At 36.5% G+C, this 14,798-nt stretch overlaps 1 protein-coding gene across 3 annotated transcripts in view; it reads right to left on the reverse strand.

Annotated features, from left to right (window-relative positions):
* Nucleotides 1-14,798, reverse strand: part of KCNT2 (potassium sodium-activated channel subfamily T member 2) — a 377,441-nt gene that overhangs the window by 184,455 nt on the left and 178,188 nt on the right. For all 3 annotated transcript variants that reach the window (XM_021686661.1, XM_021686660.1, XM_021686659.1), the window contains exons 9-11: nt 6,815-6,995; nt 5,465-5,629; nt 3,556-3,692 (exon numbers count right to left, since the gene is read on the reverse strand). In XM_021686661.1, coding sequence (XP_021542336.1) covers nt 3,556-3,692; nt 5,465-5,629; nt 6,815-6,995 — 483 coding nt within the window. The remainder of the gene's footprint in view (nt 1-3,555; nt 3,693-5,464; nt 5,630-6,814; nt 6,996-14,798) is intronic.

The raw sequence follows: 14,798 nt of genomic DNA on the forward strand, positions 1-14,798 counted from the left end.
TTAGTTACATTTTAACTGCAAAGTTACTCAATTAACTAAGAGAGAAGGAAGAGCTACTTAGTATTCTTATATCAAACTCTACTGTACATTTACATTTTTTGGAGATGATTCATCATCTTGTTCCCAACCCTTGTCCCTTATACTAAAGTTCTACATTTCTTAAATTTGGTGATAAACAGTAGGTTTCAGTGCTTGATAAATAATGTTCTAAAAACATAAATATGTTGGGGTGCCTGGTTGGCTCAGTCGGTAGAACATGCGACTATTGATCTCGGGATTGTAAATTCAACCTCCCCATTGGGTGTAGAGATTACTTAAAAATAAAAAATCTTTAAAAAAATAAAAACATAAAAATGTTAATTTCAAAATAAGGAATGTTTTATCTTTCTGATTCATTATGATAAAATAAACCTCCACCCCCCCCCCAAATTTTTTTTCTATGCAGAGGAAAGATAAAAGTCCAGGAAATTAGATCAAACCAAACAGTTTTGGAAAAATATTGAGTCATGGTTATAAGATAATTAGTATTGCATAACATTTTCTAAACATCATCTTCAACAAAGCAATTCAAAATTCATGCAACTGACCTTTGGAACTGGTTTGGAGAATCCTACTCCTTGTTTCTTGCATGGGAAATTGTGTTGAAGAATGTATTAGTTAACATTAAATCCCAAATCTTTATATGACATTAGGATAAGAAATGAACATAAAATGAATACTTCTTTCTTAACCCAGATTTTTTAGTATTACCAGCCTGCTACCTCTCTCATCCTCATTCTCATCCTTGGTATATTCCAATGAATGAATGCTTCTTGTAAATGTGATTGACTTTGCTGAGAAATCATTTTAATAATATTAATAATAAATGAATTGTTAATCCTAAATAAATCATGAATAAAAAGATAAATCATTTTCCCTCTACCCATCTAGGTTCTTGGCTGAGACGCCTCTGTAATAAAAAGACAGATTAACAGAAGAAAAGCAAACAGAAGTTTAATAACACGTATACCTCCTGTATACGTGGGAGACACCCTGGAAAACTGATTAACTCCTCTCCCATGAAGCCACCACCTTAAACACCATTTTCAGCTAAAGACCAAGATGTTTGGCTTACGGTGAGCCAGTTATGGGAACCTATCAAGAAAAGCACAGTAAACCAGCGTAGGTTGTTATACAGATTTAGGTCCTTGCTTTCTCCATTCACAAGAGTTTGCAGAGATTGAGTCATCCTCTTCCAAGTACAGAGAGAGAGAGAGAGACACCCTTATGGATGGAGATTTCCCTTATAAATGGAAATGTCCCTTACAAAAGGGTTAACTTCTACTAGGTTTTCAGTTTTTCCTGTGTCTGCTGTTTCTTAAAAATAACCAGCTCACAATAATCCTTACACCACTGAGGCGTATTTTGGGGTAGCAAATTCGGCTCCCTTCTATAGTATCAAGCTAAAATACTAACAGCTAATACTAATAGCTTAGATTAATTTATTAGGTAATAAAAAGCCTTCAATTATTGCATAAATTCATAGTGAACATAATATGGGAATTATTCTTATGTGAAGAACTTAATGCATACAGTAATTAAGCATATTGATTATCTATACAGATGAATATAAAGATCCAAATTATGTTAGTGTCTAAGCAACTATTTCTTTAGAGCTCCCAAAAAATGTATATAGATAGCAAATAGCAAACACCTAAAGCCATCTATTGCTTGAGGTACTAGGAGAATCTGACTTAACTCTTGTGTGTACACTGACAATATCTATGAAGTATTTAATCCACTGGAAATACTAATATGTTCTCAAAGAAGCTAAATTTCCTAATTAGGTACCATTCATTATATCCTGATGGTTTCTACTAACTTTTTTGTTTCAGAAGTTATTAAATCATTGAAAAATCTCACTTAAATTGCCCTACTGTATATAAATCAAAGGTAATGTCAAAGTTCCGGTTACAAAATATCTAGTCATCACTTTGCAGAATTAAGCAGCAAAAAGGATTTTGGGAGTTTTCTTCTGTTCTTTTCCACTATCCACATACACACACACACACACACAACATGCATAAACACACCCATCTCCACTAACACACATACTCAAGCCATCCAGAAAAAATAAAGCAACAAAATAAAAAACACTCATGCTCTCAAATTCAGTGAGGAGACTTATATTTAAGAGCACATAAGACAACTCAGGGACAAATATGGAGAGGTAGGATCCAAGGCCACTCCAAGATGGGCCACGTTTGCATGAAGATTACTTTGAGCTAAAAAGCAATCAAAACCCAGCAGATTCAGGAAAGCTCTTTATCTCCCTCCTCAACTGCCTGAAAAGAATTTAGACAGAAAATCTGCTCCAGGAAGGGAGCTATCACCATAGATAACTACATTATGATACAAACTAGGGAGGGCAGGCAAGGAAGAACCTAGCAAAGCCTGTTTGATTCAAGTCCTCCGTGTCCCATTGTTTCTGAGTGGCCCAGCAAACATTTGTTTACCAAACATTTACTCTTTTTTTTTCTTTATTATTAATATATAATGTATCATTTGTTTCAGGGGCACAGGTCTGTGATTCATCAGTCTTACACAATACACAGCACTCTTGTTCATCTCCCTGTAACTTGCTTTCCTTTCCCTGGTAGTCCCAGACCTCTACCCCTTCTCCTTAGCTCAGAATGACATATTTTCCTGTCTTTGGAAGTTCCATGTCTGTATGGATTCCCTGTACGTACACTATTAAATTTGATTTTCTCTTGTTAATCTGTCTCATGTCAATTTGATTCTTAGTCCAGCTAGAAGGACCTAGAAGGGGATAGGATATTCTTCCTCCCCAACAAAGACATGTTTAAAACTTTAAAAGCAACAGAAAACATGGAGCAAAACCACCCCTGCTGAAGGTTTCTTCTGGCTTCTGAAACGACGGGTGTTGTTTGCAGAGGCCCTGACTCCCTGGTGTCCGTGGTCGGCCCAACCATGTTTTCAGTCTGTTCATATGGAACGATCCCATGACCTGTGACAAAGGTGTGTGCCTATGTCACCTTTAAGCCAGGTTGACTAGCACATGTGCTACAGGAAAAGAGCAACTAAGACCCAGTTACCTTCCTCCAGCCCCAGGGACATCACAAGTGTCATCTGCCCGGTACATAAAATAAACTCTAGAATTTAAACCCTGACTCAAACTGCTTTGGCATTTCATAGAATGGTTAGCCCCAAATTTTTATTTGTGGAATAAAAACAGTATTCAGGGATTTGGAGACTACTCTAACAGTGAGTCTGGATAACTCAGCTCTTGCCTGACAGCTTGAGATAATCACACCATGCCACACTCCTCATTGTGTTGTGTGGACACGGTCTGCTGAACATCCTTGCACTGAAGAAGGGAGCAAATACACTGATTTTATATTTTTAACCTTTCAATTTGACCAGCAGAGGGACTATGGCAAGATTCTGTATTCAAAAATACTTAAACACATCTTGCAAGACTGAAAATGGTTAAAATTTGGAGGAGAGAAGAGATATTAAAGTATTGCAAGATGGAAAATAGATAGGGATACCTACTTTGCTCTCAACAGATCCTGATCTTTAAGGGCTGATCCTTGAAGGTAGATTACTCTTTGTGACCACATTGGAATCTGCAGTACCCTTCGAACTTGCACATCCATTTCAGTAGGACACAAAATCACCACATAATAATCCTATTCAAAACAAGGTGAGCAATGGGGCAAAATCAATAATGCTGTGTTTTATGTTACATAAGTAAACAGAATGTCTAAGAAAATTTAGAAATATGATGATATAGAAATAAACTCCTGCTAGTAAGTAAAAATTTGTGTTTAAAACCTGGACATACATTAACATGATACTATAATAAACATAACTGAGACATATAAAAATCTCATAAAGCAACATAAGGTCATCCTGACCTTTTTCAATCTTATTAGTACCATGAAGAGAAGGTAATCAGTGTATACTCAGTAGACATTTCCAACCTATGAAGTTTTCAGTTTTAACTTCAGGCTGATTCTAAAATATGTAATACATACAGGACAGAAGTGCTTAAAAATCAATTCATACTTCAAGTTTTTACTTGAATTCTGATGGTGATTTATATCATTTGGAAATATTATGAACTGATAATACTGAAAAATCTCTGATGAATATCTGAAAGGATAAGGATTCATAAAAATATTGATAATACAAAGTAAATTTAAAACTTTGAGATCACATATTTCAAAATTATGACCCTTTTGAAAAAATACAAAAGTACTCTGAGTGATAAGATAGTTTAATACACTGATTATAGGAATTACAATTCTTTGGGCAACATTCACTATTTTATCATCTAAAATGTATCTAGTGGAAATTTGGGGAGTTTTGAGAATTTGCCACATTGATATCAGACAAAATAAATTACTAGGTATCAAAACCTGGGGCATCAAATTTTCCCAAAAATAGGTTTTCTTTATGGATGATAATGAGCAAAACCACAATTACTTAATATGAATAATAATAAAAACAACAAATAAATATGATGTTTCTTCAAAAATGCAAATTAATTTATATGAAAACAAAAGAATGTATGGTGTAATTTAAGTATCATTTATAAATTATATTTTTTAAAAATATTTTTTAAATAGTATTTTAAAAGATCTCCAATATAGTCATGAAAAAAAAGATCTATTTAAGGGAGATCTAATTAGATAACTCAGTACTGTTTTGATCTCAGGACTGTCCAACCTCTTGACACAAATTTATTGAGGAAATACAAGACATTCAAGTAGCTCCTTACTGTTTGGACTGAAAGTGCATTGAGCAGGAAAAGGAGATTATCTAAATATACACTGGCCCAGTACCACACAGCAAGTGGCAGAAGTATCTGAGGGTTTTATCTGCATAGACAGATGAAAAGATTTTTTTTTCTGAATTATTGTTCTCAATTCAGCTAGTTGTTGTCCAGTTTGGGGTCACTTATTGCTAGGATAAATAAGACCTAGGTACACTCTGGGAAACAAAAGGAAAAATGGAACTTTCAGACTTTCACATTTCTATCAGCAACTCTTGATAAAACTTTTGATAATTTCAAGTGAGTAGATGATATTGTGAAATGACTTTTTCATTGTTTGATATCTTATGTTAAATTCCACTGTTTCATAAAAATGTCATTTGTGCATTACCCAAGGGAGAAAAAAAAAATCCATTTAATTCAAAGAAAACCTTTCTTTGTAGCATTAACATAATTCCATCTGTCTTTTAGTGTAGATACAGAAGGAAACTTAAAATACTGTGTATTCCTTAAGCATTTTTTTCTATGTTCCTGGTTATATTTGCAGTTCTTCATTTACTCTTTCTAAATTTGAGTGTATAAATAAAAATCCTCCAGAATGCAGGCTGCACCATCAGTTAATTGACTTGGACAATATGTTAGTTAGTTATGATCCAGCAAAGGCATAACATAATTTTAATGTACCTGAAGTCTTGGGTGAGCATAGAATTCATTTAAAAAGTCCATAAGTAAATCAATCTTCAGTGAACTGACACACAGAACAACATGCTTCTCAGTTTGAGCTCTATGTCGACTATAGTTTCCACCTGACTTTTGTCTCTCCATCCACAAATAGGCCAGCTGTTCAAACTGCAATGCATTTTCCACAAATGAATAAAAAACTTTAGACATGAAAATAAAAATCAATGCAATATATCCATTGTTTATTAGATACACTCAATTTCTTAGATGGAACTCACTGAGATTCAAATTATCCATATTCCCTTCAACAACAGACTTTTCATGTGATTGCTGTACAAGTTGCTAGTGCTTCCCAGGGGCCTCAGGTCTCTACAGAAACATATTAATATGATTTTCCTATTATATCATAACAGCACTAAAAGGTTTGTGCCTCTGCTTTATGTCCAGTAAAGCAGGCAGCCATGATGTGTCATGCACTGCGTCAAAGAGAAAAACATTAAAGGCATTTCTTCTACCTTCTTCAACCAAGTTCAGCACCCATCTCATGCAATGAGAGATACCCAACACACAAGGTCACATTCTAGTTGTACAGCTGTAGTTGGTATGTAAGGGAAGTGGAGGGATGTCAGGAAGGAACACATGCATGATTGGATAAAAGTGGGAAGATCATTTTCATACCTACATAAAAGATATTTAGATATACTGTGGCCAGAGGTTTGTAATGGAAGATACAAGTTTGATTTGTATTTGCCATATCCTGTTTCTGACCTGCTCACCCATGGGCACCTAAGAGCTCACTGTAGGAAAGAGTTGGAGATTGCATCTGCTTATCTTTAGTCTCCTTTTATATCTCTGTCCCTTTGCAACCACCTTATCCACTCCCAGAATGTTGTATATTAGTTACATATCATCTTCAGATTTTGTTTTAGTTGACCAACATACGTGATCAGTTTTTATTTATTGCAATATTTAGCTTTTATATTGTTTCAAGAACCAAAAGAAATCAAACCTTCATAAGTTTATTTCTTTGATCTATCATTCTGTAATTAAAACTATATTGTCCTATGATCTTATAATTAATATAATTAAATACCTTATATTTCAAAGAAACGTCTTCAAGAATTGAAATGAGATGTGAGTTATTTCAGTTGTGAACGGAGGGGAAAAAAGTCAGTTTCTAATATAATATGAAAAAGTGTTTCCTGAGACCATTTTAATTCATTGACTAGATACAATAATAACATGTGTCAATATATTACTTTAATAAACCACCCTGCATTTCTTACTAAGCATGAAAGAGTTGATTTTATAAGATTTGCACATTTCTATAAAATTTACCCTGGCTCTGTTTACCTGTATGGGTAGAACCACAAGAGCAACACAGATCATGGCAACGACAAAAAGCTTGGAGGACCATGTCTCAGGGGTGACATCCCCAAAGCCCACAGTGGAAAATGTCACAATGCAGAAGTAAAGGGAGTCAAAGAGATTCAGCTTCTTCCCTATTCGTTCCAGATGTTGGATTCCACAAATGCTAAAGAAACAAATGTGCATTAAAATTAAAACTTTCAAATTGGGCACATTATTTCTCATTATTCTTTTGAAAGCACATTTCAAAAGGCATGCAGTAAGCTGGATCTTATATTGTACAATCTTTTTTTCCTCAGGAAAATATCATTTTTTAAGTTTTTTACCCATATTAGCCAAATATAGTATTATTTTGATTGATAACCAAAAATTGTAGCCAAAATATCACAGAGTATACCGGAGTAGCATGTAAAAGGAATAGACTGAATTTCATGGGTGACTAACACAAACATTTTGAATGCATGCCAGGAAACATAGAGACAGAAATTGCTAAATTTATTCCCTGTCAAAAGAGTGACAGTCTTTTTTTTTTTTTACAGGAAGCCATCTTATTGTATAATGTGTGTGTGTTTCATATATATATATGAAAGGTTTGAGGAGTTAACAATTGCCAAGTCATTCTCAAGAGATCAACCATCTGTATAAAGCTACTAATGGTATAAAAGTAAGAGAGCAGCATAGAAATTGTTACAAGATGTCCCCAAAGTAGAATTGTTAAAATAGCACTAAAAATAGCACTACTACTGGCAAAGAAAAAAGAAAAAGAAAAAAAAGGAAAGGTGAGCCTTGGAGGGAGATAGGAGATTTGCACATAAATCAGTGTATAATGGCACACAATTCAGCAAGAAGAAAAAAAACAGGTATCGATGCATATTATAATATGGATAAACCACAAAAACATGGTCAGTGAAAGAAGACGGATGTAGAAAACTACAGACTATATGATACTGTTTATACAAAATGTCCAGAAAAGAGACAGAAAGCAGACTAGTGGCTGCCTGGGGCTGATGGTGGGAAGAAGGGTGATAGAAAAATGTTCTAAAACCGGAATGTGGTGATGATTGCAGAACTCTGTAAATGCATTTAAAATGATTGATATTTACACTTAAAATGAGTGCACTGTATGGCATGTAAATTATTCCTCTACAAAGCTGTCCAAAAAAAATCAGTGTTTACTTTTGGATACTCATTCCAACCCCTATGCACAACAAGACAGCTTGATTTTGATAACCACGAAGAGGTAATATTCAATGTTTAATTTTTCTATTTTCTTTTCTATCCTTTTAAGATAATCTTCCTATTTGTCTAGGTTACATATCAAAAAGTATTTAATTATCTCAAATATTAAATGTTTTTTGATTGTTTTGTTTTTTTAAGGCAGAGTCTAAGCCAGTGGATAGGTAGATAGGTGGGTAAGCACACAGGTAGATAAACCAAGGGACAGAAGAGAAATAGTAGGGTACTTGTCATCATTTACTGCTGAGGCAGAGACTGTTCTTTTTTTATTTTCTTTTTCTTTTTCTTTCTTACCTCCAGGTTTCCAGAATGGTTCAGCAAAATTGCCCTTGTTCTATGCTTAGGAATTTTGTGTGAGCTGCCAGGTCATATGGGTTGATTCGTATCAGTTTATTTGCTCTGCTGTCCCTATGCAATATAATAGCCAAACTAACTATAAGACTATTCAGATGGAGCCTTACTATAACCAAAGAGAACAACTGTTTGATAACAAATATTTCTGCGAGGTAGGTTTTTTAATTTTATCACAAAAATATGTATTTGAAAATGTAAACAGTTTATGCTCAACTTTTACACTTCAGTAGAAAATAAAATAAGGAAGATAAATTACATAGTTTAAGGATTCAAATGTTAAAGGCTTACTATATATTGCATAACTACACATTAAAAGTCAGTCCCTGTTCATAGATAAAATGTCCATTTTTTAATTCAGATAAACATTATCTTCACCTAAACTAGTATAAAAGTCTCCTACTCTGCTTCCTTGTCTTCAGATTGTTCTTTTTTTTTTTTTTAAAGATTTTATTTATTCATTTGAGACAGAATGAGAGAGAGAGAGCACATGAGAGGGGGGAGGGTCAGAGGGAGAAGCAGGCTCCCCGCCGAGCAGAGAGTCCGATGTGGGACTCCATCCAGGGACTCCAGGATCATGACCTGAGCCGAAGGCAGTCGCTTAACCAACTGAGCCACCCAGGCGCCCCCAGATTGTTCTTTTTTTAATATAACCTATTCATAATGGCCACATTCATATTCCTTAAACAAAGCTTAGAGGGGCGCCTGGGTGGCTCAGTTAGTTAAGCGTCCAACTCTTGATTTCAGCTCAGGTCATGATCTCAGGGTTGTGAGATGAAGCCCTTGCCTTGGGGCTTAAGATTCTCTCTCTCCCTCCCCCACTCCCCCCTCCCCTTCCCTGTGGGTGCGTGCACTCTCTCTTGCTAAAAAAAATTAAAATAAAATAATTAATTAATTTTAAAAAGCTTGGCTATGTCAATCTCAGGTTTAAAAAAAGGCACTGGACGGGGCGCCTGGGTGGCTCAGATGGTTAAGCGTCTGCCTTCAGCTCAGGTCATGGTCCTGGAGTCCTGGGATCCAGTCCCGCATCGGGCTCCCTGCTCCTTGGGAGCCTGCTTCTCCCTCTGCTTCTCTCTCTCTCTCTCTCTCTCTCTCTGTCTCTGTCTCTCATGGATAAATAAATAAAATCTTTAAAAAAATAAAAAAATAAAAATAAAAAAAGGCACTGGATTCTTACAATTTAAGACCACTTTGTAATTCATGATGTGATAGATTATTATAATAGCTGCCAATAAATCAAGCCTTCCTATGCTTATGCCTGTTTGCAACATGATATTGCTGTACTTCCCATCAAAAGTGAAATCTAGGGTGCCTTCGTGGCTCAGATGTTTGGGCGGCTGCCTTCGGTTCAAGTCATGATCCTGGAGTCCCAGGATCAAGTCCCACATCCGGCTCCCTGCTCGGCAGGGAGTCTGCTTCTCCCTCTGATCCTCCCCTGTCTCATGCTCTCTCTCTCTCTCATTCTCTCTCTCTCAAATAAATAAATAAAATCTTTTTTTAAAAAAATGAAATCTAGTTCTCCATGTCCTTGCATTTGAACAGCCTAATAACTTATTTGACCAACAAAATTTTGTAGAAATGATGGTGTGTGGATCACAGAGCAGGGATCTTACAAACACCCTGAAGTTTTTGTTCTTGCTGACTTAGAAGTCTGAGATTACCATGCTGTACAGCAGCCTGGTATAATCTACTGAAGGATGAGAGGCTTGTGGAAAAAAAAAAATGTCCCAACTAACAGCCAGCACCAACTGCCAGACATGAGAGTCGGCCATCTTGGATGCTCCAATTCCTGTCAGGCCATCACATGACTGAAGCCAAGAATAACTGCAAGTGAGACCAGCAGGAAAACTATCCTGGTTCCAACCACAGAACTGTGAGAAACAACAAACTGTGCTGTTTTAAGCCACTACCTTTTAGGTGGCTTGTTATTTGGCAATAGATATGTGGTACATACAAAATTAATTAGACTCCAGCATCTGGATCTAATCTGGTTTTTCTCAAATTTTTCTCTCACTTTATCTCCCCTTCACTTACTATTTGGATGGTTTACCTATCATAGTATATAATCCTTACCCTCTATATCGAATTTGCCCAATCTATTCCCTACAACTGAAGCCCTCTCTCCATAACACCTACTGTGATTCCCATTTTTTGAACCCTAGCTCAAAAATGACCTCCCTTATAAAGACTTCATTGAATCTCAAGTTCAAGGAATTCCTAGAAGTTCCTGCTGAATTCCTAGAGCACATAGGAGTTCATGTCTCACATAGGTAAACTTTTACAATAATACCTATTTTTAGAGTTTAATATTTATCACCCCAACTCAACTATTACTTACCCTCCTGACACTATTTACACCTATATTTTTATTTCCTAGAGCACTTAGTACAAAGTGCTTAGTAGTCACTCATTAACTAACTGCTAAAAGAACAAAAGAACACCTGCTTAAACCATACTCAAACAATACATGCAAACAAACTCCAGAAAGCAGTTCATTCATGTGTTTCTGCTTTTTATTACTTGCATAACCAACTCCCCAAAACAGTGGCCTCAAACTGTAATAATTTATCATTTCACATGATTCCGTGTGGTAGGTGGGAATTTTCTCGGGTTTTCTTGGGCTCATCCATGTGGCTGCATTGAGCTAGAAGTCTGGCTAGAATGAAAGGTCCAAGGTGGCCTCACTCCTGTGCCAAATGGCCAGTGTTCACTGTTGTCTGTTTGCCTTGCTTGGTTATTCTCCATGTGACCACCCATCCTCCAATAGATTCAGTCTGCTTCATTACTGTCCCAGGGCAATGATAGCAACTGAAAGTCCTCTTCAGACCAAGCTTTATCTGCCCCATTCTATTTGCCAAAGCAAGTCACTAGATCAGCCCAGATTGGAGGAATGGCTGTGGAAATAGACTCTATCTCCTGATGAGAAGAGCTATAAAATTTTGTGATCATGTTTTTCAATCCACCAAACTGTATAAGTGAGAATACTTATCATAACTTATATAAATCTTAATAAATATTATTGAATAAATCATCTTACAGTCCAAGATATTTAATTGCTTTGATATAACTGTAGTTAAAATCATGCTTGCAATCATTTTTTATAATCCTTATGTAAAATGCCATTTTACTTGACCTAGAAAAATCATGTGAAATTTTCACATATTTATCAATATCACACTTAAGATTCAAGACTTGATATACCTTAATACTCACTAAATCAATATGAAAATGAAGACACCCACATCAGCTGTTACACACTTGGTATTATTATACAAAAACAAAAATTAACATTATTTTTAAGGAGTAATAAAGGTAAATACACTGAATTACTTTTAGAGTTTTTCTCTGATTTTTTTTTTTAAGATTTTATTTATTTGACAGAGAGAGACACAGCGAGAGGGGGAACACAAGCAGGGGGAGGGGGAGAGGGAGAAGCAGGCTTCCGCTGAGCAGGGAGCCCAATGCGGGGCTCGATCCCAGGACCCTGGGATCATGACCTGTGCCAAAGGCAGACAGTTGATGACTGAGCCACCCAGGTGCCCCAGTTTTTCTCTGATTTTGAATAGGCCTGTCAACCAGTTTCATTTAGGTCTCAATTAATGGGCCACTGCTTCTGTTTATGGATAACAATGTCATTACATTTCAAAAAATACTGATGTTTACATATCTTCTAAGGCCATAAATATTTTTGTAATAAATAAATGAACTTAGTTCCTTCTTCCCAAGAGAAAATAGGACAGAGAATATTTAATATCTAGCCCAAGAAGATGAGGAGAAAGGGGAACCCTCCTACACTGCTGGTGGGAATGCAAGCTGGTGCAGCCACTCTGGAAAACAATATGGAGGTTCCTCAAAAAGTTGAAAATAGAGCTGCCCTATGAACCAGAAATTGCACTACTGGGTATTTACCCCAAAGATACAAATGTAGGGATCCGAAGGGGTACGTGCACCCAAATGTTTATAGCAGCAATGTCCACAATAGCCAAACTATGGAAAGAGCCAAGATGTCCATCGACAGATGAGTGGATAAAGAAGATGTGGTATATATATACAATGGAATATTATGCAGCCATCAAAAGGAATGAAATCTTGCCATTTGCAATGATGTGGATGGAATTGGAGGGTATTATGCTGAGCGAAATAAGTCAATCAGAGAAAGACATGTATCATATGATCTCACTGATATGAGGAATTCTTAATCTCAGGAAACAAACTGAGGGTTGCTGGAGTGGTGGGGTGTGGGACGGATGCGGTGGCTGGGTGATAGATATTGGGGAGGGTATGTGCTATGGTGAACACTGTGAATTGTGTAAAACTGTTGAATCACAGACCTGTACCTCTGAAACAAATAATACAATATATGTTAAAAAAAAAAAAAGAAGATAGTAGGAAGGGAGAAATGAAGGGGGCGGAAATCAGAGGGGGAGACAAACCATGAGAGACTATGGACTCTGAGAAACAAACTGAGGGTTCTAGAGGGGAGGGGGTGAGGGGATGGGTTAGCCTGGTGATGGGTATTAAAGAGGGCATGTACTGAATGGAGCACTGGGTGTTATATGCAAACAATGAATCATGGAACACTACATCAAAAACTAATGATGTAATGTATGGTGATTAACATAACATAATAAAATTTTTAAAAAAGAGGAAAAAAAAGAAAATAAATATCTAGCCCAAGAAAAGTGTAATCCTTTTCAGTTATAGATCAAATCTTGTTCCCTCTAAATGCCCTTTAACTGTATTCAGAATAAAGGGCTCTTCTTGGACCTCATCTTCTAAGACCATTCCCTAACTCACTGTCCTCCAGCCACACCAGCCTCACTGCTATCCCTGAAATGTGCCACGTGTCACCCAAATCTTCTTTCAACTTTCTCCCTTTATTTCTAATATTTCCAATGTCCAAACAGAATCCTAAACTTCCTCTCTAATTTTGCTCCTCCCAAATTCTTCAAATCAAATGGTGGCAAATACAGCTTTCTTGTTGATCAGGTCGCAATCCTAGAGCCATCCTTGACTTCTCTCTTTCTTTCACAACCCACATCCAAATCCTTAGCAAATTCCACTGTTTCTAGCTTCAAAACATAACCAGAATTCACTATCACTACTCACCACTGCTACTGCAATGATCCTTGCCATCATGTTCTCTGCCCTGCACTGCAGTAAACACTCCCATCCTTCTCCCAGGAGCCTATCGCCATCATGCCAGAGTTGCCCTATGAAAACGCAGGTCAAGTCATGCTATTCCCCTACTTAAAACTCTAAGAGGGTTCCCTATATTTCACTTGACTAAAAGCTAATGTTCTTTCACTTGCCTATAGCATATACCCAATCTGACCCTTCCCTACCATGCCTTTCACACTAATTTTCTACTCTTCTCTGTGGTTCACTCTGCCCCAGCTACACTGGCATTCTTGCTTTCTGATCAACATGAGAGCCATGTTCCTTGTCACGGAACATTCTCTGGCTAGAACCCTATTGCCCCAGATTTTGTCATCACTAACTCCTCACATCTTCCAAGTCTTTACTCCTATATTGACCATCATCTATAATTCTAATTTTCCTTATCCTGCTTAATTAAAAAAAAAAGTTTTAGTCATGTGTTGGGTTTGGTGTCCACTGTCTATAACCCTTTATATGAATGGAGGTCTATTAGGGCAGAAAGTCACGTGCTTTCTTCAACCATGTTGCCTGAGCACCTAAAATAGTGCCAAGCACAGAACAATGATCATAGATCTCTATTGCCGTATTTAAATCACCAAGCCACTTAGCCTATTTAGATATAAACTAAATACAATTTATTAATTTAAAAAAAGCACCCAAAATGTTTATCTGACTGCTGCCCTAACTGTGGAATCTAATATAAGTAAGTGGCAAGAGTAAATACTTCTTTAGGGAGGCAGGGGAGGCAGATGCAATATTCCATAAATCTATTGACTTTCCCATCACCTTTTAATCAATATCACTTGAAATATCCAAGTACTATAAATAAGCAAATTAGGTTTTACTCTCCCTAGTAATTAGTATTTGTAACTCCAGCATTTGTTTCAGTTAGTACTACTTAAATAATATGATAAACAAAAGATTTAGAAATTGGAAATTTGACTAACTTATTGAAAGTCATCCTGCTTGGGGCGCCTGGGTGGCTCAGTCGTTAAGTGTCTGCCTTTGGCTCAGGTCATGGTCCCCAGGTCCTGGGATCGAGCCCCACATTGGGCTCCCTGCTAGGTGGGAAGCCTGCTTCTCCCTCTCCCACTCCCCCTGCTTGTGTTCCCTCTCTTGCTGTGTCTCTCTCTGTCAAATAAATAAATAAAATCTTTAAAAAAAAAAAGAAATTCATCCTGCTTGTGTAATATACAAATAAATTGTGTAACTAAAAATTTGT

This window comes from Neomonachus schauinslandi, chromosome 6 (genome assembly GCF_002201575.2).
Source record: "Neomonachus schauinslandi chromosome 6, ASM220157v2, whole genome shotgun sequence".
NCBI lineage: Eukaryota > Metazoa > Chordata > Mammalia > Carnivora > Phocidae > Neomonachus > Neomonachus schauinslandi.